The sequence below is a fragment of the Dromiciops gliroides genome, chromosome 3, assembly GCF_019393635.1.
Source record: "Dromiciops gliroides isolate mDroGli1 chromosome 3, mDroGli1.pri, whole genome shotgun sequence".
Taxonomy (NCBI): Eukaryota; Metazoa; Chordata; class Mammalia; order Microbiotheria; family Microbiotheriidae; genus Dromiciops; species Dromiciops gliroides.
In genome coordinates, this window is record NC_057863.1 from 564,785,119 (window position 1) to 564,811,405 (window position 26,287).

The 26,287-nt window shown below is 36.9% G+C and overlaps 1 protein-coding gene across 1 annotated transcript in view; it reads left to right on the forward strand.

Moving 5' to 3' along the window:
• The window catches only part of TYR (tyrosinase), a 197,312-nt gene extending 182,777 nt beyond the window's left edge, over nucleotides 1–14,535 (forward strand). Inside the window, exon 5 of the mRNA XM_043997194.1 lies at nucleotides 14,137–14,535. Coding sequence (XP_043853129.1) covers nucleotides 14,137–14,363 — 227 coding nt within the window. The 3' untranslated portion in view covers nucleotides 14,364–14,535. The remainder of the gene's footprint in view (nucleotides 1–14,136) is intronic.
• Nucleotides 14,536–26,287: the final 11,752 nt, after the last annotated feature.

A 26,287-nucleotide genomic window follows, 5' to 3' on the forward strand; every position in this document is an offset into this window, starting at 1 on the left:
TCTGTAACTCTATTCTGGGTTGTTTAGTAATTAAAAATTTACTAAGACATCTACTATGTGCAAGGTGCTATGCTAACCACAGAGGATACAAAGGAAGCCAAAGATAGTCCCTGCTCCAAAGCCAGCTCACAGTCTATAGATGGAAACAACTATATATAAAACAAATAATATATAAGAAATTGGCAATGATCAATAGAAGAAGACCCTGGAAATAAGGGAAAGAAGAGAAGTTTCCTGCAGAGAATTACCTGGGACTTGAAGGAAGTCAAGGAAACCAGGAGACAGAGATGAGGAAGAAGAGCCTTCTAGACATAGGGACAGCCAGTGAAAACACCCAGAGCTGAGAGGTGCAATTTTTTGTTTAAGAAACAGGAAGGAGGGAATAATGCACATGAAGCATTTTCTAAACCCTAAAGTTAAGTTCAAAAGAAGAGAAAAAAAGATGTTATCACATGAAAAAGTATAGTAGAAAAGGTGATATTTCTATTCACATAGATTCTCTCTTTGCCCAGCCAGTTCTTAATTATGAATTATATCCCTTTACAAGCTACAATGAAAACATTTCACGTCTTTAGAATTCTATTTATATATACTCTTTATAGCATGAGTTATTTATATAATGCTCAAACTGAATGAAATAAATCTTTTTGTTTAGCTTCTGAGGATGTCTTAATGTACTAGATTCTTTCTAGTCCAAGTTCATCAGTTCTTTATTTAAAAAGAAAAAAAAAACAACTCAGTCCAATACTTGGTAAATCTGTCATTTTCTTGGTGTGGGTACTCACTCTATCAGCCTCAGTTTATACATTTTCTCCCTTAGTATCTATTCACTGAGAGTTGATCTCTCTGAAAATTCACCACCCTGTTAACCTAGTAATAACCCTCTCACATCTTAGCCAGGCTGATCCTCTAACAGAGACACATTGTGTCATTGGCCCAGTACTGAAAGCTTCTCCAGCTTAGCAGGAGATGCCCAAATTTACCATGCTGGCCTTTTTTGTGTGTCATGGACCCATTTGGCAGACTGGTAAAGTCTATGGATCTTTTCTCAAAAGAAAGTTTCGAAATGTAAAAAATACCTAAATGTCAAAAGGAAACCAATTATATAGAAAAGGAGTTATCAATATTTTTAAAGCCCCAGATTAAGAACCCTTAATATAATGGCATAGCTTTTGAGACTCCAAGGATACCTCTCTATAACAGTGAGATACGAAGTGAGAATATTAGCAAAGTATTTTGCCTTTACTACTACTACTACTACTACTACTACTACTACTACTACTACTACTACTACTACTTCTACTACTACTACTACTTCTACTACTACTACTACTTCTACTACTACACAATAATAATATTAATAAAATTCTAGCTCTTCAATTATTTAAAATTAATACTTCAATATTTTTACGTGTTTCCCTCTCACTTGAAGTTCACAGTTTAGTTGAAGTCCCTGTTCAATACATGAGTACATGGGCAATTATGATTGTCTAGAGTATCTCTCTAACATGCCAGAAGAAATGCAGTAGCTGGTAAGGATTATTGTGACATCTACAGTGTAGAATAGGGGGAACTTGCCTTATTAAGTTTTGTTTCACTGAAAATTATGGCAGGAAAAATATATTATGGAAAGTGTCCTAGAATTGGAGTCAGAAGATAGAGGTGGTTGTTGTTGTTGCTATTGTTTGGTCATTTCATCCTTGTCTGACACTTAGTTATCCCTTTTGGAGTTTTCTTGGCAAAGATACTGAAGTGGTTTTCCATTTCTTTCTCCAGCTCATTTTACAGATGAGGAAACTGAGGCAAAAAGATTGAGTGAATCAACCAGGCTTACAGAGCTAGTAAGTGTATAAGGCCAGATTTGAGTTCAGGAAGATAAGTCCCACACTCCATCCACTCTACCACCTAGCTGCCCCAGAGTGCATAGGAACTGGGCTCAAATTTCAGCTTTGTTATGTACTATTTGTATGACCATGTGTAAGTTGGCTATGGAACTCTGTGGGCCTGTTTCCTTATCTCTGAAATGAAAGGCTTACACAAGATGACCTCTGAGGTCACTTCTGGCTCTAGATATATCAAACAAACAACAAGCCTTTCTTAAGTGTGCACTTTGTGCCAGGTACTATGTTAGGCACTAGGGGTGCTATGATTATGATCTTGGGAAAGCAGCATAGTACAGAAGAGACAGGTAGGTGGTACAGTGGATAGAATACCGGCCCTCAAGTTAGGGGGACTTGAGTTCAAATATGACCTGAGATACTTACTAGCTGTGTGATCCTGGTCAAGACACTTGACCCCTTAAAAAAAAAATCTGGGGCCATCTCCAGTCATCCTGATATATATCTTGCCAATGGACTGTGAGATTTAAAATTGGATATTAGATCATAAATCTCCCCTCTTTAACCTTTCCCTTAATTTATCTCCCAGACTAGTAAATGGAAGAAGCTTCTGGTTTTCTAGTTAGAGCTTTATTGTGTGATAGTTACCAGGTGATGTTGATTAGAGGGATAGGAAAGTAGAAATACAAAACAAATAGTCTTAAGTCTAAGCTTAGTCTATATTCCGTATAAAACTCACCAAAAGCCCAAGGCCACCTTTGGGGAGAGAGAGAGACTGAGTCAAGCGCATGCTGCTAACCGCGAGCCGGGCCGAGTCGCACTCCAGTCAGCATCTGTCTGTGCAGCGCAGCCAGGGGACCAGCAGAGCAGGAAAAAGCTCCCACTTCCATGCTCTCCTTGACTTTTAAGTTCGCACCCCGGAAGTTGAGTGCGTAGCAGGCAGTCTGACGTGCGCAGCAGGCAGACCAGCGTGTGTAGCTCATGCCGTTGGTCTCCTCCCCGAAAGGGTGGTCCTTAAAAAAACTAGCGTCTCTCCATTATCGCTAACCGACTGTTAAAACTTTTTTACCACATTCCCCCCTTTTGTTCCTCAAGAAACAAAATATTTCCTTGACGGAACAGCACCTAGATGGCCCTAGAGGAGAGAGTGAGGTTGGTGACTTTGTACAGCCCTTCCTCATTTAAATTCAATTTACTACAAGCCATGACATAACTCTGATATCATCGTCTTCATTGGGAACAAAGGACAAACAACAACAATAACAGTAGTGACTCTAGAATAAGATACATCTAGGTCAAAACTTATCTTTGATGTTCACCTGTGTAATCTTTAGCATGTCATTTGACTTGGCTGGGCTTAAGTTTTGTCAATGGTCAAATGAATGGTTAGCACTAAATGACCTCATGTGTCCCTTCCAACTCTAGATCTATGCTCTTGAGATCATATTCTTTTAGTATTTTAGACTCAATCTGTGATTTTTATCATAATACCCTCAGGACCAGTGAATAGGAGTACTAAGAGATCCAGTCACTCACCTAGTTTTAGAGAATTTATCTATGCCTGAGGCCATATTTGAAGTCAGTTCTTCCTGAGTCCAAGCCCAGAATTCTATCCATTGCACCACCTGTTACCTCTAAAAAAATGTCTACTCTCCTAGGACTCTTCTTATTGTCCCTATATTCCAAACCAAAATATCCTTTTCTGGCTCCCACTCTTCTCATATATGTTAGAATATAAGTTCCTTGAAGAAGGGACTGTTTTGTTTGTTTGCATATTTCTATCTCTGGTGCTTAGAATATTGTTTTCACTCTAGTAAGTAATTAAACAAACATTTTCATTTGTTTATTCATTCAATAGCTCTTTAAAGTTTGCAAAGTATATAATTTCATTTGAGTCTTACAACAACTCTGTGATATATCTATACTACTACTATTATCCCCATTTTATACATTACTATTCTAAGGCTCAAGCAACTTAAATGGCACAGCTATTATCATACAGTGTCTAAGGGAGAATTAAAAGCTGGGTCTCTCTAGATTCCAAGATAGAAAGAAAACACAGTTATCCTGGTTCTTTATTTTCAGAACTTTCTTTTTAAGTAGGAAGAAGTTACAGTTCTCAGTTTAAGTGATCACACTCAACTAATCTTGACAGTAAATAGATGGTACAAACATGGGAGACTGGTTTCCTTTACCTTTCTAATATAACATTGATTTTCTTTAAGAATTAATCAGAAAATAGAATTTAGCCTAGAATCACCAACTCTATCTTATTTGATGACATGTGTTATGCCTTCGACCACAAGATACATTTTGGGGGGATGGGAGAAAACTTTGTTTTTTCTTAGTTTACCCTTAGGATGCTAATTAACCATGTTCTCAAACTTAAAAAAAAAAGAAAAGAAAAACATTATATACAGTAATGATTTTTTCATGCTTTAAAAAGCTTGAATTTAAAATATGTTGAGTAGTCAATTTTATTTGTTTTAATAATACATAGATATGGAAGTACAAATCACTGTTTTCTTAGAGGCATTTTTGACCCACAGGAAAAAACAAATCAATAAAAACTGATAAATAAAAGTATATATAGAGTGATTTTATGTACACAAACACACACACATATTTGTCTGTAATCGTAGCCATGGGGTGGGAGGAAGTTTGTAGCAGAAGGAAGAAAAAACAAGGAAAAAATGTTATGTGTTAACTTTAATATACATTTAAAAGGAATAGCAAGTTGCACATAATAGAATTGCAGTTTTATGTACCATCACCTTTTTTTCTATTCTCTTTTATGGAAATGCTTGTTTTATTTCTTAAGTTCAGAATAAAATAAAATAAAACTAAGCAGATTGATTATATGGTAATATTTTCCTCCATACATGTGTTTCTTTTTAGGAGACAAGGGCTTCATCTAATTCATTTACAATTCTAAAGATCAGTTTAACTTTGTAGAGAAAGAAAATGGTTTTCTTCTAGCAATCATCTTTTATGAGAACGTTGCCAGTATGGTGTGCAGAATAGAAAGTCAAGCTTGGAGGCAGGAAGACTTAAGCTCAGGTCCTGCCTTAGTTATAGATGAGTTCTACAAAAGTAGGGAAGTCACTTAATCTCTTAGTGCTGATCTGCACTGGTTCAGGGTTTTTTTTTTTTTAATGAGGAGATAGCTATCCTGATAAAATCACATATTAAACCTAAGTTACTAAAATAATATGATCCTAGAAGCATAGATCTAAACTTGGAAGGAACAGCTGAGGCTGGCTGTATTATCCTGGACAAGTTGCTTAACCTAATTTCATTTCTATCTTAAATTATAAAAGAGGGTAATAATAACTCCTACGTCACAAGGTTGTTGTGACATCAAATGAAATAATATTTCTAAAAAGCACTTAGCACATTGCCTGGTACATAGTAGATGTTATATAATGTTTATTCCCTCCTTCTCTTTCCAGTAATAATGGAAAGAAGAAAGGGGGCATGTATGGGGCAGTAAGGCAGCTGCTAAAATGACCAGGTTGTAAAATCAAACATGACTTTGTTTACCAAAATAAAGAAATAGAAACATTTATTGTTGGTGTGGCTTGTTATGATGCTGTTGATTCAGTCCTTTTCTACCTTCCCTTTTACTTCTTACCCCAACATGGTACCTTGATACCCTATTCATTATGACAAAATAAGATATTATTTATAAAGCACAGTACCTGACACATAGTATATATTGTATAAAAGCCTGTTTCCTTCTCTCCTCCCATTCTGCTTGACCTGAATATTATTTCCCTTCAGAAGGCTGTATTTTTCAGGTGTGGATGATATGTAAAAAGAAGGAACCACAAAAGGAAAACAGGCAGTTCTTGATACTTTTCTGGAAAGTGTATGTGTGTGTGTGTGTGTGTGTGTGTGTGTGTGTGTGTGTGTGCCCGTGGGTAAGCTGGTGAAGAGATTTGATCCCATACACCAGTGAGACCCTGGGACAAGGACTATTTATTTATTTGTTTATTTATTAAACTATTTATTTATTTGTTTATCTGTTTATTCATTGATTCATTTATTTGTTTGTTTGTTTATTTAGAATTTTATTTTTCCAAATTACATGTAAAAACAAATTTTGATATCATTTTTTAAAAACTTTGTGTTCCAAATTCTCTTCCTCCCTCCCTCCCCATCCCCCCCCCCAAGAACTCAAGCAATTCAATATAAATTATACATCAGTAGTCATGCAAAACATCTCCACATTAGCCAGGTTGTTAAAGAAAACAGACAAAAACTTTCCTTCAGACAAAAACAAACTTCAGATTAAGGAACTATCAAAAAATTTATGCTTCAATCTGTTTTCAGACACCATCAGTTCTTTCTCTGTAGATGGATTGCAATACTCACAAGTCCTTCAGAGTTACCTTGGATAACTTCATTGCTTAAAATAACCAAGTCACTCACAGCAGACTATCTTACAGTATTGCTGTTATTTTGTATATAGTACATTTAACTCTGAATCAGTTCATGTAGGTCTTTCCATGTTTTCCTGATAACATCCTGGCTCATTTTTTTTCCTGATAAAGTAACTACCAAATACCATCAGGTCTTTCTCTATAGATGGATTGCCTTCTTCATAAGACCTTTGGAGTTGTCTTGGATCACTGCATTGCTGAAAATAACTGAGTCATTCACAAAAGATCATTTCACAATATTACTATTATTTTGTATACAGTAGATTTCAATTTGCACCAGCTCATGCATGTCCCTTCAGGTTTTTCTGGTCATATCCTGCTCATCATTTTTTATAGTAAACTACATTTAAATAGTATTTTAAAGAAAGATTTCCTTACAATAAAGCCATGAGGTTGATTATTATAAAAATAATAGATAACTTTTACATAATACCTTAAACTTGACAAAGATTTTTCTTCACAATAGCCCAGCAAATTAAGCATCATACATTTTGCCACCATTGTCATCAATCGATCATCAGCCATCAGCTGTCAATCCTCATCTTCTTCATTAAATCCTCCTCATCAATCAATCCTCATCAATTGATCTTCATCTTCCTCCACTTATCATCAATCCATCCATTATCATCATCATCTTACATTACTCTTGCCACTGCTTCAAATTTTTTTTCAAAATTACTATTGTTAATTGTTTCCTTCTTTCCTATTCCCTTCCCATGATATTTTCTCTATTTTCTATCTTCTTTTACCCTATCCAATCTTAAAAGTGTTTTGCTTCTGACTGTCCCCCACTCTGCTCTTCCCTCTCTTCTTTCACTCTTCTCTCCTTATCCCCTTTCCCTCCTACTTTCCTGCAGGGTTAGATAGATTACTCCACCCAATTTATTGTGTATATTATTCTTTCCTTGATTCAACTCTAATGAGATTAATTTCTTTGTGATAATTCTGATGAAAATAATGCTCATTCACTTCCCCACTCCTCCCCTTCTCTCCACCCACTCCATAAGACCTTTCCTGCTTCTTTCATGTGAGATTTATCCCCATGCTACCTCTCCTCTTTCACCTCACCCAGTGTATTTCTCTTAACCCCTCAATTTTACCCTAAAGATGTTATCATGGGGCAGCTAGGTGACACAGTGGACAAAGCACTCAACCAAGACCAAGGAGGACACAAGCCCAAATCTGGCCTCAGATACAAGACACTCACCAACTCCAACTTCCCCCCCCCCCAAAAAAAGAGAAAAAATAAATGTTTTACAGATATCATCTCTCTCTTTTTTTTTTTGCAGGGCAATGGGGGTTAAGTGACTTGCCCAGGGTCACACAGCTAGTAAGTGTCTGAGGCCGGATTTGAACTCAGGTACTCCTGAATCCAGGGCCAGTGCTTTATCCACTGTGCCACCTACCCACCCCCTAGATATCATCTCTTCATAATAAATTTCCACCTGTGCCCTCTTTCTAAATTTATTCCTATCATCTGCCATAATACTCAGAAAGCTTTTATGATTTAGATATATCGTCTTCCTATGTAGGAATGTAAACTGTTTAACCTTTTAACATTTCTCATGATTTCTTTCTTTCTTTCTTTCTTTCTTTCTTTCTTTCTTTCTTTCTTTCTTTCTTTCTTTCTTTCTTTCTTTCTTTCTTTTGTTTGCTGGGCAATGAGGGTTAAGTGCCTTGCCCAGGGTTACACAGCTAGTAAGTGTCAAGTGTCTAAGGCCGGATTAGAACTCAGGTCCTCCTGAATCCAGGGCCAGTGCTTTATCTACTATGCCCCCTAGCTGCCCCCCCCATGAGTTCTTTTTCCTGTTTATCTTTTTGTGTTTCTCTAGGGTTTTACCTTTGAAAGTCAAATTTTCTATTCAATTCAGGGCCTCTAATCACAACTGGCTGAAAGTTCTCTTTTTTATTGAAGTGCCATTTTTTCTCCCTAAAAGATTACAATAAGTTATGTTGAGTAGGTTGTACTACTTGTTGTAGGTTGTAACACTTGCTTGTAATCCCAATTCCTTTGCCCTCTGGAATATCATATTCCATGCCCTCTGATCCTTTAATGTAGAAGCTTCTAGATCCTGTGCTATCTTGACCATGGCTCCACAGTATTTGACCTGTTTTTTTCTGGCTGTTTGTAATATTTTCTCCTTGACCTAGGTGCTCTGGAATTTGGCCATAATATTCCTGGAGATTTTTATTTTGAGATTTCTTTTAGGAGGTGATTGGTGGATTCTTCCAATTTCTATTTTATCTTCTGCTTCTAGAATATCCAGGCAATTTTCCCTGACAATTTCTTGGAAGATGATGTCCAAGCTCATCTTGTGATCATGGTTTTCAGGTAGACCCATAATTTTCAAATTATCTCTCCTGGACCTATTTTCCAGGTCAGCAGTTTTTCCAAGAAGATATTTCACATTGCCCTCTATTTTTTTATTCATTTGGATTTACTTTATTGTGTCTTGGTTTCTCATAAAGTCACTAGCTTCTATTTGTTGAATCCTAATTCTTAGGCAATTATTTTCTTCAGAGAGCTTTTGTATCTCCTTTTCCATTTGGCTTTTCAAGCTGTTGACTTTTTTCTCATGATTTTCCTACATCACCCTCATTTCTCTTTCTGTTTTTTTCTCTACCTCTCTTCCTTTGTCTTCAAAGTCCTTTTTGAGTGCCTCTATGGCCTGATATCAATTCATATTTTCCTTGGAAGATTTAGATGTAGGACCCCTAATTTTGCTATCCTCTTGTGAGGTTGCACCTCGATCTTCCTTGTCACTAAAGAAGTTTTCTGTGGTTTGTAACTTTCTCTGTCTTCTCATCTTGCCTTTCTTTTAATTGATTTTTAACTCCTTAACATGGGGCACTGCTCCCCGACTGCACTGTCCCAAGGTTTAGGGGGTCCTAGGTGGTATGATTTAAGGAGGGGCATGTTTTTCACTTGCCTGACCTATGCTCTGGTCCATAAATAACCCCAGGCCAACTTGCTAATTATCCAGGCAACAAAGTTTTGTTTGCTTTGGTTTTAGCTCTGAGGAGCCTGTGTCCCTCTGCCACCTGGGCCACCCCCAGTCAAGATTTCTTCTTGGTTCCCTGCTTAGGTGGAACTACCAAATTCCTTCTCAGCTCCTATAGACGCCCCTGTTACCCCCCTCCCCCACCAGCTGTTCAGCCCTCTCACCAGACTGTCAGCTTAGTTCCAGAAGATTCCAACACTGCAGCTGATTCAGAGGCTTGGGTGTAAGTGTCTCTGGTGCAGCCTGCCTGGAGCTGGATCTGTGTCAGCACAATCATGGGGCTCACAGCCCGGCACTGCGGTCCCCTCCTGCAGAACTTCTAAGCTCTCTTTGGATAGAAAAAATCTCAACCTATCTTTTTGTGGTTTCTGCTGCTCCAGGAATAGTATTATGGCTATGTTTGGAATTTTGTTTTATTTTGTTTATTTGTGTCAGGAGCTCTGAGTGCTTAGTGCCTTTCCTCTGCGATCTTAGCTCTGCTGACTACTTCCTTTCAGTTGGTTACAAGGATCAGTCTTCTATGGGCCACATAGCATCACTGATAGAGAATCCTGACTAGAAGTCAAGAGAACCCAGGTTCAAATCTTACATCTGACACCAAATGTGTGACTTGAGTCAACTTGTTTAAACTTCCTGAGTTTCAGTTTACTTATCTGTAAAATGAAGACAACAATGTCTGTACCACATATTTCACAGGGGTACTGTGAGTATCAAGGGAGATAATATAAAGTGCTTTGAAAACTTTAAAGCACTATATAAACGTATACCATCTATATGACTATCACTGTGCCAGGGATATTCAGGGTAGGGATGGAGGGACACAAGAATAATAGTAAACATCTGCCCTGTCCTTAAGGAACTTACACTCTAGTTAGAGAGACACAACCAACACCAATAATTTCACTTTCCATCTGTGAGTCTGGTCTGAACCCCATTGAACAAGATGCTCCTGTGCTGGGCACCCCGGTTTCTCCCTCTATTGCTGCTTTCTAGCTTCTGCCTATGTGTTTTCTCCACTCATTAGATCGTAAGTTCCTTGGGGGCAGAGACTATCTTTTTCTTATTTGTATCCCCAGTGCTTGTCAGAGTACCTGGCAGATAGTAGGCACCTAAGTATTTATTGAGTTGAATTGACATGAAACTGGAGAACCACTCAAGATGGCTCATAATCAAACTCTAAAGGGTCAGTAGTACAGATTGACAAAGCTACAGCAGCTCAGGGAAAGGAAAGATCAATATGAGCTCCAGTAATCAGTATAGTGATGTCATCAATGTCTGGCTTCCTGATTGAATTTCATGAATTGCACATTTTTAGAATGTCAAACATAGCCTTGTTTATATAGAAGGGTAGCACAGGCCTTCCACAATCTGATCCCAAGCTACCTTTCTGGTTTTATTTCCTACAATATGTTACCCTTTAAAATGCTCTGGTGCTCTAGTCCAACTGGAATTATTGCTGTTTAGACAATTTTGTTGTTGTTGAGTCATGTCAGCTATGTCCAACTCTCTGTCACCCCATTTGGGTTTTTTTGATTTTTGTTTTTGTTTTTTGGCAAAGATACTAAAATAGTGTGCCATTTCTTTCTCCAGGTCATATTATAGATGAGGAAATGAGGCAAACAGTATTAAATGATTTGTCTAGGGTCACACAGCTCATAGGTGTCTGAGACCAGATTTGAACTCAGATCCTCCTAATTCCAAGGCCAGCACTCTATCCACTTCACCACGTATGTGCCTTTTTTGGACAATAAGCATTCATTATCTGTCTTATCTAGACAGTCACAACAGCTTTGTGGGGCTGACTTGCTTGACTATCAAGTGAAAGAGTTTAAATGATCTGTGTGAGCTCTTCCATTTTTAAGCCCTATGAAGTCCTTTGACTTCTAGTTTCCTCACTTTCCCTTATAACTTTGATACTGCCATTCTCTGCAACTGAAACATTTTTCTCTCCATCATTTAAGATGCATGTAAAGGACATTCTCATACAGCCACAAGGGGCAGGGGATAGATCTCAGGATTAAAAGCCAGAAAGACTTAAGTTTGAATGCTGCTTCAGATTATTCCTAGTTATGATAATTCTAGTGCAAATCATTTAACTTCTATCAGTATCAGGTTTTGTGTTTGTTTGTTTCAGATTTAAAATGGGGAAAATAATAATGCTGTCCCAAAAAGGTTGTTATATCAAGAGATAATATATATAAAATATTTTGCAAATCTTAAAGTGCTATATACATAAATCAACAAATATTTATTAACCACTTATTATGTGCCAGGCACGTGCTGGGCACTAGGGAAAGAAGTATAAATAATAAAATTTTATGTATATTAGGATCTTATGCATTATTTATTATTGTTATTATTATCAAGAATAACTATTAAGAAGATATAGAGAGCAATACAAAATATAAAATAGATAATTATGATTATGTAAAATTTAAAAGCTTTTTCACAAACAAAACTAATGTAACCAAGATTATGGGGGAAATAGAAAACTGGGAAAGGATTTTTGTAATAAATATCTCTGGTAAAGGCCTCATCTCTCAAATATATAGAGAACTGAGTCAAATTTATAAAACTGCAAATCATTCTCCAATTGAGAAATGGTCAAACATATGAAGAGGCAGTTTTCAGACAAAGAAATCAAAGCTATCTGTAGTCATATGTAAAAATGCTCTTAACCATTATAGATCAGAGAAATGTGAATTAGAATATCTCTGAGGTATCACTTCACACATATAACAAAAAAGGAAAATATTGGATGTTAGAGGGGATGTAGGAAAACTGGGATGCTAATCCACTACTGGTGGGGTTGCAAACTGATCCAACTATTCTTGAGAGCAATTTGGAATTATGTCCAAAAGGCTATAAAACTGTACATACCCTTTGATCCAGCAATACCACTTCTAGATTTATATCCCAAAGAAGAGGAAAAAATTATATACAAAAATATTTATAGTAGTTCTTTTTGTGGTGGCTAATAATTGGAAATCAAAGGTATGCCTATCGATTGGAGAAAGGCTAAACAAGCTATTTTATATGATTGTGTTGGAATATTATTATACTCTAAAAAAATGACAAACAGGACAATTTCAGAAAGGTCTGTAAAGACTTATATAAACTGATTTACAGTGTAGTGAGCAGAAACAGGAGAATGTTTTACACTGTTACAGTAATATTATTTGATGAAGAACTGTGAATGATTTAACTATTTTCAGCAATACAATGATCCAAGATAATCACAAAACACTAATGATAAAGCATACTATCCACTTCCAAAGAAAGAACTTACTTATACTGATTTAACACAGACTGAAGCATGCTATTTTTCACTTTCTTTCATTTTTATTCATCTTCTTATAGAAAATGACTAATATGGTAATGTTTTACATATCTACACATGCATATTCTGTATCTGATTGCTTACTGCCTCAGAAAGGGGTGAGGGGAGAGAGGGAAGGAGGGATAGAATTTGGAACTCAAAACTTTAAATAAAAATATTTACCATTATTTTAAAAAAGAATAACTATAGGGGCAGCTAGGTGGTGCAGTGGATAAAGCACTGGCCCTGGATTCAGGAGTTCCTGAGTTCAAATCTGGCCTCAGACACTTGACACTTACTAGCTGTGTGACCCTGGGCAAGTCACTTAACCCCATTGCCCCGAGGGGGAAAAAAAAAGAATAACTATAATAACAACAACAATAATAAAGCCTTCTCTTATCTACCAAGCAAAAAATGATTTCTTCTTCTCTGCCATTTCTTAGCACTTTGTACCTACACAGAGCATGAATAAAACTTTAAAATTCTATTTTTGTATTATGTTTTTTGTGTAAATATTTGATCTCTCTTGCTAGACTGTAAGTTCATTGACATTTATTTTCAAGGTCCCATAGTGCTTACTATTGTGTTTTGTACAAAGGCATTAATCAATCAATTAATCAATATGTATGTATGTATGTATGTGTATATATATACAGATATTTAATGAATGTTATTAGGATATGGAGATATATATTCCTATATATGGATATATAGGAATTGGAGGATAATCTGCTAGCTGAAGATAAAAACCTTTTACTTTCAGTTTTACAAAATACTTTCATTTGAACATCTCTGTGAGGAAGATATTTATTATTTTTAAAAATTATTTTTGGGCAGCTAGGTGGCACACTGGATAAAGCATTGGCCCTGGATTCAGGAGAACTGGAGTTGAAATCCAACCTCAGACACTTGACACTTACAAGCTGTATGACCCTCCTTGCCCCATAAATATATATAGATATATTTTTACATGTATATATTTATTATTTTATAGATTTTCCCAAATTATTTACATCACGGACCTGTGAAAGTGGTATTACAAATTATATATGTGGGTATGCATGTATTTCAACATATTTACTTATATTTACATATGTATATTTCTATATACATTTTTATAGATGAGAAAACAGAGGTTCATAGACCCAGCACAATTTATTCAGCATCATATAGTTAATGAATGTGAGAACTGAGATTTGACCTGAGGTCTCCTGAATCTGATTCAAGTGTTTTTCCTCTATTCTACCTCATTCATTTCCCCTTCCCTCAAAAGATACAGAGATAGTTGTAAAATTTCCAGCTTTTATAATATGCAGTAAAGCAATTCATTTTAAGTACAGACTCTCCTCAGCATCACCAGCCCTCCCCACTACATTTGTGTTTATTTTGCATCAATGTTTAATCCATATAGATTTCAAGCTTCATTGCTTTCTTTGCAGTCTGAGAGCCTAGCACAGGAATTGGCACAAGGAAAGCTCTTAAATGCTTATGGATAAATTTATTGATTGATTGTATATGTCTTCTCTTTTCAGAACCTGACTTCTTTCAGGAATTTGTTAGGCCTTACTTGGAGCAAGCAAGTCAGATTTGGCAGTGGCTTGTTGCTGCTGCTGCCATTGGTGGGGTGATTACTGCAATCATCATAGGGCTTGCCAGCCTGTTGTGCCGAAGGAAGAGAAAGAGGTTCTCAGAAGAAGAACAACCCCTGCTCATTGAGAAAGAAGACTACCTTAGTGGGACTTATCAGACTCACTTATAGAAGCCTGTGGGGAGGAGATGGTGAATGGCATGAAAGTATCTCACTAAGTCAAGGACAAAGTATTACATGGTTATAGATGGTTGTGACCCTGACAGATCATCTTGGTTGTTTTGGGAAATGCTCAGCATGAGAATGTAGGATGCAATATGGTACCACATCTGTTCAGAAAACATTAAAGCCTGCAAATGTCTCATGTTTCCCCTTGGAAGATTCCTAGAAGCTAAATATTCTTAAGAAAAGTTTGTTAGTATGAACTGTGTAACTACTTGGTATAGGCATATTAAAGACTCCCATGAAGCCACTATGATTTTGTTTTCATTTTTTTCCCTTGTCTACTACTTTAATGGCAGATTTCATTACCAATAATAGCTCCCACTTGCATAATGATATAACACAAGATTCCTGTGAGATTGGTCCAGTGAAAAGGATAATGAGGCTGGAAGCCTTATATGTAGGAAATGAAAATACTTTGATAAATTTATTGATTATAAATGTCAGGTTTTAGAGTCACAGGTTTTGTGTTTAAATCTCATCTCTGTCACTTACTAGTTATGTGACTTTGGACAGCTCATTGAATTGCAGAGCACCTGTATTTTCATCTATATAATGAAGGGGTTGTCATTTCATATCTATGATTCTGGGGTCCAATGTGTATGCCCAAGGTCATGTGGCTTGTAAGGTAAAAAAGCTAGGACTTGTATCTGAATCTTCTGATTCAAAGACCAGTATCTTTTCTGACTACATCATAAGGACTATTGCTACATGTTTTCCCTTAAGATTTCAAATTTTAATACAATATTAACAAATCATGTATCACCGAAATTCTTAGAAAGGGATTTTTTTTATTAGAAAGGCATCAAAATTTGTATCTCTGAATTTTATAATTGGAAGGGATCTCAATGGTCATCTGGTCCAAACAATACCTGAAAAAGAATGCTGACTACACCATAAATGACAAATGGTCTTCTACCCTTTGCCTGACAGCCCTTGAATGACAGTGAACCCATTACCTTTGTTTTGTTTTGTTTTTGTGGGGCAATTGAGGTTAAGTGACTTGTCCAGGGTCACACAGCTAGAAAGTGTCAATTTTCTGAGGTCGGATTTGAACTCAGTTCCTCCTGAATACAGGGCTGGTGCTCTATCCATTGCACCACCTAGCTGCCCCGAACCCATTACCTTTTAAGGTAGTCTACTAGACTTTGAGTTCACTCTAAATGTTAGGAAAATCTTCCTGGCAGTAAGCATAAATTGTCTTCTTCATAACTTTTTTCCATGGATCCTAGTTCTATAATATGGGATTCTAGTCTAAACACTCTTCTAAATAAATGTAACATATGAAGAATGTAACATCTTCTAGCTGCCTTTTCTTCCCCGTGCTAAGCATCCTTTGTTCCTTCAAACAATTCTCAGGTGTTTCATAGAATTAGTGGAGTACCTTAATTGATTTACTCAAGCAAATCCACTCTTATACCTAGAATCCTATAGCTGGAAACATTCTTTATGGTTACCCAGTTTATCTGAAGCACAAACCCCCTCTCTAATGTTCTTTAGAGTACTAGAACATTTGATAAACATTTTAGGTTTTGAGTTCCAAGGGGTAGTAAAAGTCACTTAGCCCATTCCTTTCCTTTCACAAATAAGGAATCTAAGGCCCAGAAAGATTAACCAACTTCATGCTATACAGCTGGCTTTAGAACTGAAATCTGAACCTGGGTTATCACTAAATTAATAATGAGAAGGATGTGTAATTATTAGCATTTCAAGAAGGCAAGGTCCCCACAGAAGCCTACATTAAAGAGAAAACTTCTTTGTTCTTTCTCAAAATAGCTTCTTAGCTGCAGTTTGAACTTCTGGATGTATCTTTGCATCTATGGCTTAAATCATTGTTTGAATGTATGTAAAGTATAAAATTCATGTTCCTGACTCAGGGATTATGGTTTACCAATACAATTTGCAATCTGATAAATTCAGAACATAGAATTTTTATGTTCTCCCAACATCTACAGTGAAATTACCAGCACACTGCTTTCCTGACTCTTTCAGAAAAACACAGAAATTAGGTGGTTACTAGTGTAAGATACCTGACATTCTCATGAAGTTCCAATGAGCATTGCATTCTGTGACTTAACCATCCATGGGTATTTCTATGAATGGCTTCATTTCTGCTCCTGCTATTTTCATACTGCTATCCTTACCAAGCAAAGTTCATCATAGAGGGAAAATGAGCAGCTGTCACTCTATTTGTTCATCTTTCCGGCCTTTGTCTAAAGAGTATTTTTAGTGCCCACCCTCTTCAACCAGTCAAATATATAATTGACCATCTGTGAGAACAAATGAGTGGTGGGTAGGAGACATTTCATCCAATGCCTTCAGCAAGCTAACAACTGGCATTGAGGGGGACAGAGGATATTTTTTTGTCATTGCCTTTTTCTTTTGTTTTGTTTTGTTTTACTTGATGTTGATGGATAGAAATGGTTTCCTTTATAATCATAGAAAAGGGCCTCATTTTGGTCACCCATTGTGAATTTTCTAGGCTAATTTCTCTGTCTTTCAGTAAAACCAAGTTCCACTTTTCTTTTGATTGGTCTGCATCTGCAGTTGGCCTTAAAAAACAAACAAACATCCAAACAAAGGAGGCAGACAAAGACCAAGGAAAGAAAATGACATAAAATCAAATGACCTGGGCTTTTCACTATATTTGTAGCCTTGGGGTACTACCTTCCCCTCTCTATACCTCAGTTTTTTCACGTGAAAATGATAGTTGGACTAGATGACCTCTAAAGTCCCCTTCTTGTTCTAAATCTATGATTCCCTTTAAAAGTGAAGATCTGAAGATGTGGGGGGGGGGGGGAGAAACCAGCAAGCTGCTTGAGCTTTCCTTTGGTTCTCTCAAAAAGAACATTAAATCAAGCCTCTCAACAGATTCTGAAACTACAGAACCTATAAAAAGACTGAGATAATTTAAAAGACTTCAGGAAAGATTGGTCTCACTCAGGCAGGGGGGGAGGGCAGTGGACCTAAGTGCAGTGAAGTGTGGAGGAGGTCTGGGCAAGTTAGCTGGAAGTGATAGGCCATGGCTGAGCAACTGAGGCCCTTTGATCCTGGCTTGGTGGGCTGGTGGTGCAACAGGCCAGTGGTGAGATCCACCAGCACCAGCTGGTGGTAGGCTGGTGCTAGGTGGCCACCCACAGGACAGGCACGACCAGGCCTGGAAATCCCAGTGTGTACCAGGAACAAACACAGGGAGCAAGCCCAGGGCAGTCAGAAATCTGCAAGCTATAGAGGCCTCAGTGTAGAAAGCCAGCAACACAGCCCCTATATCCCAGCACAAGAACCCTTAAACAGTGACCCTGATGCCCAAGGAGTGGACCTCAACTTTAAAAAATAATAATAATAAGCAGCAATATGAGTAAGAAACAAAAAGAGCTCTCACTATTGAGAGCTTCTGTGTTGACAGGGAAGAGCCAAACACAAACTCAGATAACAATAATACTCTCAAATTGCCTACATGTGAAGACTCAAGAGGGAAAATGAATTGGTCTCAAAACCAAAAAGCCTCCTTGGAAGAGCTCAAAAAGGATTTAAAAAATCAATCGAGGGGGGCAGCTACATAGCACAGTGGATAAAGCACCGGCCCTGGATTCAGGAGTACCTGAGTTCAAATCCGGCCTCGGACACTTGACACTTACTAGCTGTGTGACCCTGGGCAAGTCACTTAACCCCCATTGCCCCACAAAATAAATAAAAAAAAAAATCAATCGAGAGAGGTAGAAGAAAAAATGGGGAGAGAAATGAAAGCAACACAAGAAAATTATGAAAAACAAATCAGCAGCTTGGAAAAAGAAGCACAAAGAAGCAGCAGCTTGGAAAAGGAAGCACAAGGATTGAGTGAAGAAAACAATTCCTTACAAAATTCATTTGACTAAAGCCTCATTGCCCTGCAAAAAAAAAATCATTTGGCCAAATGGAAAAGGAGTTGCATAATATGATAAAATAACAGGATTTAGCAGATACTCAAAGGCCCACCTGGAGATTAATGTAAATGGATTGAATTTGATAAGGGGACTGACTGCTGACTGGATTACTGGCTGACTTCTAGTTAACTAGATTGTAAGCACACCGGGCTAGTCCTTAAGAAGGAGCTTGGATTGCAGTCAAGAATCTATTACCCAGCACAACTGATCATTCTCTTTCAGGGGGAAAGATGGACATTCAATGAAATAGGGGACTTTCAGTGTTCCCTGATGAAAAGACCAGAACTGAATAGCAAATTTGATCTTAACATACAAGACTCAAGAGTAGTTTAAAAAGGTAAACAGGGGTAAAAATGTTATTCAATAAGTTTAAACTCTTTACATCCCTAAATGGGAAAATAATACTTATAACTCTCAAGAACTATATGTATATTTAGGCAGACAGAAGGATTATACACAGAGGGTATAAATATAAATTGTCTTTGATGTGATGATATCAAGAAAATTAAGGGGTTAGAAAGGCAGTTTATGGGGGGAAGATGAAAGGGGAGGTGGAATGGGGTGAATTACATAATATGAATAGGTGCAAAAAATTATTACAATAGAGTGAAATAAGGGAGGGGTGAACATTGTTTCAACCTTACTCTCACTAGATTTGATTCAAAGAAGTAATAACATATATGTTCATTTGGATAAAGAAACTTAGCATATTCTTTAGGGAACTAAAAAGGAAAGAGGGAAAGGGGGGACTAATAGAAGGGAGGGCAGAAGTAAGGAAGAAAAGGGTAAAGAAAAGGGAGGGGGATAAAAGGGAGGGCAGATGGGGGAGGCAGAGGTAAGAATCAAAACATTGGTGAAGAGGAATAGGGAGAAAGAAGGGGGAGAAAGTACAAAGGGGGGTAAATAGAATGGAGGGGAATAGACAGTAATTATAACTGTGAATGTGAATGGGATGAACTCTGCCATAAACTGGAAGCAAATAGCAGAGTGGATTAAAAACCAGAATCCTAAAATAAACTGTTTACAAGAAACACATTTGAAGCAGAGAGAAACACACACAGTAAAGGCAAAAGGTTGGAGCAGAATATATTATGCTTCAGCTAAAGTAAAAAAAGCAGGGGTAGCAATCCTTTTCTCAGACAAAGCAAAGGCAAAAATAGATTTAATTAAAAGAGATAAGGAAGGAAACTACATATTGCTAAAAGGTACTACAGATAATGAAGTAATATCAATACTAAACATGTATGTGCCAAGAGGTATAGCATCCAAATTCTTAGAGGAGAACTTAAATGAATTACAAGAGGAAATAGACAGCAAAACTATACTAGTGGGGGATCTGAATCTCCCCCTCTCAGAATTAGATAAATCTAGCTGAAAAATAAATAAGAAAGAAGTTAAAGAGATCAATAGAATGTTAGGAGAGTTAGACATGATAGATGTCGAGAAAATTGAATGGGGTTAGAAAGGAATATACCTTTTTCTCAGCAGTACATGGCACATATTTTAAAAATTGACCATGTATTAGGACTCAAAAACATCATAGACAAATGTAGAAAGGCAGAAATACTAAACAAGTCCTTTTCAGATCATGATGCAATAAAAATTACATGTAAGAAAGGGGCATGGAAAGGTAGAATGAAATTTAATTGGAAACTAAATAATCTCATTTTAAAGAATGAATTGGGGGGGGCAGCTAGGTGGCACGGTGGATAGAGCACCTGCCCTGGATTCAGGAGTACCTGAGTTCAAATCCGGCCTCAGACACTTGACTAGCTGTGTGACCCTGGGCAAGTCGCTTAACCCCCATAGCCCCGCCAAAAAAAAAAAAAAAGAATGAATGGGTCAAACAATAAATCATAGAAACAATCAATAACTTCATCCAAGAGAATGACAATAATGAGACAACATACCAAAACCTATGGGATGCAGCCAAAGTAGTGCTTAGGGGAAATTTTATATCTCTAAATGCTTACATCAGTAAAAAAGAGAAAGAGGAGATCAATGAGTTGGGCATGCAACTTAAAAAGCTAGAAAAAGAACAAATTTAAAATCTCCAATTAAATACTAAATTAGAAATTCTGAAAATTAAAGGAGAAATTGATAAAATTGAAAATAAAAACATAGAATTAATCAATAAAACTAAGAGCTAGTTTTATGAAAAAAAAACACAATAAAATAGACAATCCATTGGTTAATTTCATTAAAAAAGAAAGAAGAGGGGGCAGCTAGGTAGTGCAGTGGATAGAGCATTGGCCCTGGAGTCAGGAGTACCTGAGTTCAAATCTGGCCTTAGACACTAAACACTTAATAGCTGTGTGACCCTGGGCAAGTCACTTAACCCCAATTGCCTCACTTTAAAACAGAAAAAAGAAGGAAAGAAAGAAAGAAAGAAAGAAAGAAAGAAAGAAAGAAAGAAAGAAAGAAAGAAAGAAAGAAAGAAAGAAAGAAAGAAAGAAAGAAAGAAGGAAGGAAGGAAGGAAGGAAGGAAGGAAGGAAGGAAGGAAGGAAGGAAGGAAGGAAGGAAGGAAGGAAGGAAGGAAGGAAAGAAAGAAAGAAAGAAAGAAAGAAAGAAAGAAAGAAAGAAAGAAAGAAAGAAAGAAAGAAGGAAGGAAGGAAAGAAAGAAAGAAAGAAAGAGAGAGAGAGGGAGGCAGGGAGGGAGGGAGGGAGGGAGGAAGGAAGGAAGGAAGGAAGGAAGGAAGGAAGGAAGGAAGGAAGGAAGGAAGGAAGGAAGGAAGGAAGGAAGGAAGGAAGGAAGGAAGAAAACCAAATTGGAAGTATCAAAACTGAAAGGGATGATTTCACCACCAATGAAGTGGAAATTAATGCAATAATTAAGAACTATTTTGCCCAACTGACTGCCAATAAATTTGACAATCTAAATGAAACGGATAAATATTTTCAAAAATACAAACTGCCCAGGTTAACTGAAGGGGAAATAAAATCCTTAAATAAGCACTTATCATAAAATGAAATTGAACAAATTAATTCTACCAACCATTGAAAGAGCAATTAATTCCAATATTATACAAATTATTTGGTAAAATAGGTGAAGAAGGAGTTCTACCAAATTCCTTTTATAACACAAATATGGTGTTGATACCAAAACCAGGCAGAGCCAAAACAGGGAAAGAAAATTATAGACCAATTTCCCTAATAAATATTGATGCAAAAATCCTAAATAAGATATTAGCAAGGAGATTACAGCAAGTGATCACCAGGATAATACACTATGACCAGGTGGGATTTATACCAGGAATGCAGGGCTGGTTAAACATTAGGAAAACTATTAACATAATCAACCATATCAATAAGAAAACCAACCAAAATCATATGATTATCTCAATAGATTCAGAGAAAGCTTTGACAAAACACAGCAACTATTGCTAATAAAAACACTAGAGATCTTAGTAATAGGTGGTGCTTTCCTTAAAATAATAAGCAGTATCTACCTAAAACCATCAGTAAGCATTATATGTAATGGAGATAAGTTAGAGGCCTTCCCAATAAGATCAGGGGTGAAACAGAGATGTCCATTATCACCTCTGTAATTTAATATTATACTAGAAATGTAGGCAAGGAGGAAACAAAACTGTCATTCTTTGCAGATAATATGATGGTATACTTAGAGAATCCTCAAGAATCAACTCAAAAATTACTTGAAACAATTAACAACATTAGCAAAGTAGCAGTATCTAAAATAAATCCACATTAATCATCATCCTTTCTATACATGACCAACAAAGTCCAGCAGCAAGAGATAGAAACAGAAATTCCATTTAAAGTAACAGTAGACAATATAAAATACTTGGGAGTATACTTGCCAAGAAAACCCACGAACTCTATGAACAAAATTACAAAACACTTTTCACACACATCAAATCAGATCTAAATAATTGGAAAGATATCAATTGCTCATGGATAGGCCAAGCTAATATAATAAAATGACAATTCTAGAGAAACCTGGAAGGACTTGCATGAACTGATGATGAATGAGATGAGCAGAACCAGGAGAACCTTGTGCACAGTATCAACAACATTTTGTGTTCATCAACTGTGATAGACTTGATTCTTCTCAGCAATACAATTGTCCAAGATAGTTCCAAAAGACTCATGATGGAAAATGCTCTCCAAACCCACAAAAAAAAGAACTGTTGAATCTGGAAGCAGATTGGACCATACTGTTTCTATTGTTTTTGTTGTGGTTTTTCTTTTTTGAAGTTTTTCCTTTTTGCTCTGATTCTTCTCTCAGAACATTTCTAATGCAGAGGTGTGTTTGTTCTGATTGTACATGAAAAGCCTATATCGGATTGCTTGCTGTCTTGGGGATGCGGGAGGAGGGGAGTGAAGAAGAAAAATTTGAAACTAGAAATATTATGAAAGTAAATGTTGAAAACTATCTCTAGATGTAACTGCAAAATAACAAAATATTTATATGGAAAAAACTGAAGCTCTATGTGTGAATATACTCATTGGTATATTATATATTTATATATACACATTCACATATACATATGTGTGTATACTTAATTTATGCATGTATTCATGTATTCCAAAACATAGAGCAAAGAAGACAGGAGATGAAAATCCATGTGGAGGGGGCAGCTAGGTGGAGCAGCAAATAAAGGTCTGGCCCTGGATTCAGGAGAACCTGAATTCAATATCTGGCCTTAGACACTTAACACTTGCTAGCTGTGTGACCCTGAGCTCGTCACTTAAATCTCATTTCCCCACCCCCCAATAAATAAATAAATAATAAAAAAAAGAAAATCTATTTGGAAAAGTCATGGATTTGGGGACATCCAGGAACTGCTCCGTTCTTCTATACCAAATTGAAATTTTGAAGGGAAATGGAATTCCTAACTTTTGCTTAGAACTTAGAATTTTCAAACTAGAAAGCAAATATATAGCTGCCGCTAAATCTTTCATTTTCAATTGTCCTCCTTATTGGGATTGTAAGTCCCTGGCACAGTGCTTTGCATACACAGCAGAACTCCAATGGATCTATGGTTGCATCAATGTAGATCTTCTCTTCAATGATGCTGCTTGCCACCAATGTATACCTGTTCACATATGTGACTCTCATCCATTTCTACCCAGTGTGCTGGGGCAAGGGAGCAGGGGTAGAAATCTCTTGAATCCTCTTAACACTGCAAAGATTCCAGTGGAATCTCATTCATCTCTAGTCCTTGACACCCATCTCTAAAAAAAATACATATATTGTTATGACATACCTTACTGTAATTATCCTATACAAATCATTATTAGAAATGTATTGCAACCTTTTCACTCCCACTTCTCTATTTTCCTTTTGGCATTATTCATTCAATGCTTTTTCTTTTTCTTTTTCTTTTTTTTGGTGAGGCATTTAGGGTTGAGTGACTTGCCTAGGGTCACACAGCTAGTAAGCGTCAAGTGTCTGAGGCTGGATTTGAACTCAGGTTCTCCTGAATCCAGGGCCGGTGCTTTATCCTCTGTGTGACCTAGCTGTCCCCATTCAACTTCAATTCTTCAGAAACTATAGTTAGTGGGAGAAATTACTATCTCACCTCTGAGAATCACTGTGCCTTCATGGCAGTCATTTTAAATTTCCATGCCATTTCATTCCACTATTTAGTTTTCTGATTATTAGGCTATTACTGAATCAAACCTCCAGATGACATTTACAGTGAGGATATTTTGCCTCCATTCTCTTGTTGCCAAGAGCTGAAAACTGCATATGTGTGTCATGGACAAGCGTTATTATAAGAAATGTAGCAAAAACATAGGGAATCGTATTGTTTTAAGTAGATGACTGCCTCTTTTTGTCCTCTCAATGTTTATGGAGAGATCCTGAGATTTGGCCAAATAGTATTAGCATATTTTGCTTACAGGAACAATACTTCTCAAATTCATTAAGAAGAGAGATCTCTTGAAGTTAAAGTTGCTCTCTCTTGTCTTTTCATCTCCTCCAACTTAGCTCTTTCCATAAAATTAAAAGCTATCAATGCACTGGGCCCTGATAATTAAAAACTTCATGATTTAATCTGGAGTCCAAGAAGCTGGGTATGATATCATAACACCTTTTATTTGAAACAACTTAGCACAACTCTAACTTTTGGGGAATGGTTGTTGTGACTTTGTCTCCTACCCACCTTTGGTGGCTTTTAGTAATATCAAGACCCTTTTCTCTAAGTATCCTTTTAACCAAGTATCAAGACTTCTTTCTGTAATCTCTCTAATTTTCCAGGTTATAGATCTTTTAAATCCTGACTTTGACTGGAAATAGAGGTAATGAATTCCTTGTCAAAGTAAGTTTCAAGATTTGACAAACCTCTATTAGTTTTTAATTTCCTTAATAGTATGGCCTTTTGGGGCTGCTAGGTGGTGCAGTGGATAGAGTACCAGGCCTGGAGTCAGGAGGACCTGAATGCAAAATCTTTCCCAGACACTTACACTTACTAGCTGTGTGACCCTGGCAAGTCACTTAAACCCCAATTGCTCACCAAAAAAAAATAGTATAGCCTCTCCTTATTCTTTTTCCACCCTCTTCCCCATCCTCAGCATAATTGGATGCTTAATAATATTTGCAGTGCTGTAACCAGCACAAATATAATGGATTTGGATTTGGGGAACTGATAAAATCCTGACTCTAGTCCTTTCTAGATAAGTCCATCTTGAACTGCTTTACCTTCATTCCCTCATTCACAAAATGAGGCCTAGATGAGTTTCTAATATCCTTTACTTCTCTAAATCCTGTGACTTCTGCTCCTGCTAATTTAAATCTGTTTCATATGCCTACCTCTGGCATTGAATTTATCATAACCCTAGTTTGGGTACAAAACCCAAAAATGCTACAAAAGGAGAACATTCTCCCTCTTGGTTTTAAGAGGGCATACTGTTATTATTCTCAGTTAATTTGGAAAATTTAGCATGTAGTGATTTAATATTTCACATTGGGTTCAAATAACATAATTCAGAATTTAAGACGTTTCAATTGCCAGCCTGTACATTTCCTACAATAATGTATTGAGAAATGTCCTGCTAAACCTGCCCTGATTTATTAAAAACAAACTCAAAGATAAGCTTTTCCTCTTCATATGATGAAAATGTGGCTAAATTCCTTCCTGTCCATATACCCCCAAATCTAAGTTACTGAAGGCTGGGAATTTTTTTTTACTTATCTTTCCATATCTCTCCGACCCCCACCTTCAAGCACAGTACTAAATAAATACTTGCTGGATTATATTTCAGTGGATTAGAGACATCTGTCAGTAAATCAGTCAATAAACATGAAATTGACTATTAACAATAAATTATTTAGATGTGCAGGCAACCTTTTATTCTCCTCCTGGTGTCTCCTATTTAAACCTGATTATTTATATAATATCATATAGATTAAGGCATTGTGAAACGAGAGACCTGAGCTCTTATTGTCCCTTACTGTGCCTTTGTATACTTCAAGATCCAGTGCTCTGGCCTCCCTGCACTTTTCTTTGCAAAGGCTACTCCCACACCCAGACCTCTAGACATTTTCTTTACTCTCTCCTACAATGCCTGGCATGTTTTCACCACCTCATCTCTGCCCCCTACCTTTCCTGGTTTCCTTCAAGTCAGAGCTCTAAAATTCGACCTTCTACATGAAGATTTTTTGATTCCCCTTCATAACTAGGACTCCTGCGGTTGATCAACCTCCAATTTTTCATGTATGCACATTCTGTTTGCAGTGCATGCATTTCTATGCATGTATGCATTATGTACACATAGGCAATACATTGATTTACCATACATGCATGTCTATACACCATATACATGTGTGTATATGTGTCTGCCACCCACACACACACACACACACACACCCACATATATTCTATATGTAGCCTAGCTATCTACATCTGTGTCTCCTGTTAGTTAGGACTGAGCTCCTAGAAAACAGGCACTGTGTTTTACCTCTTTTTATGTCCCCAATGCTT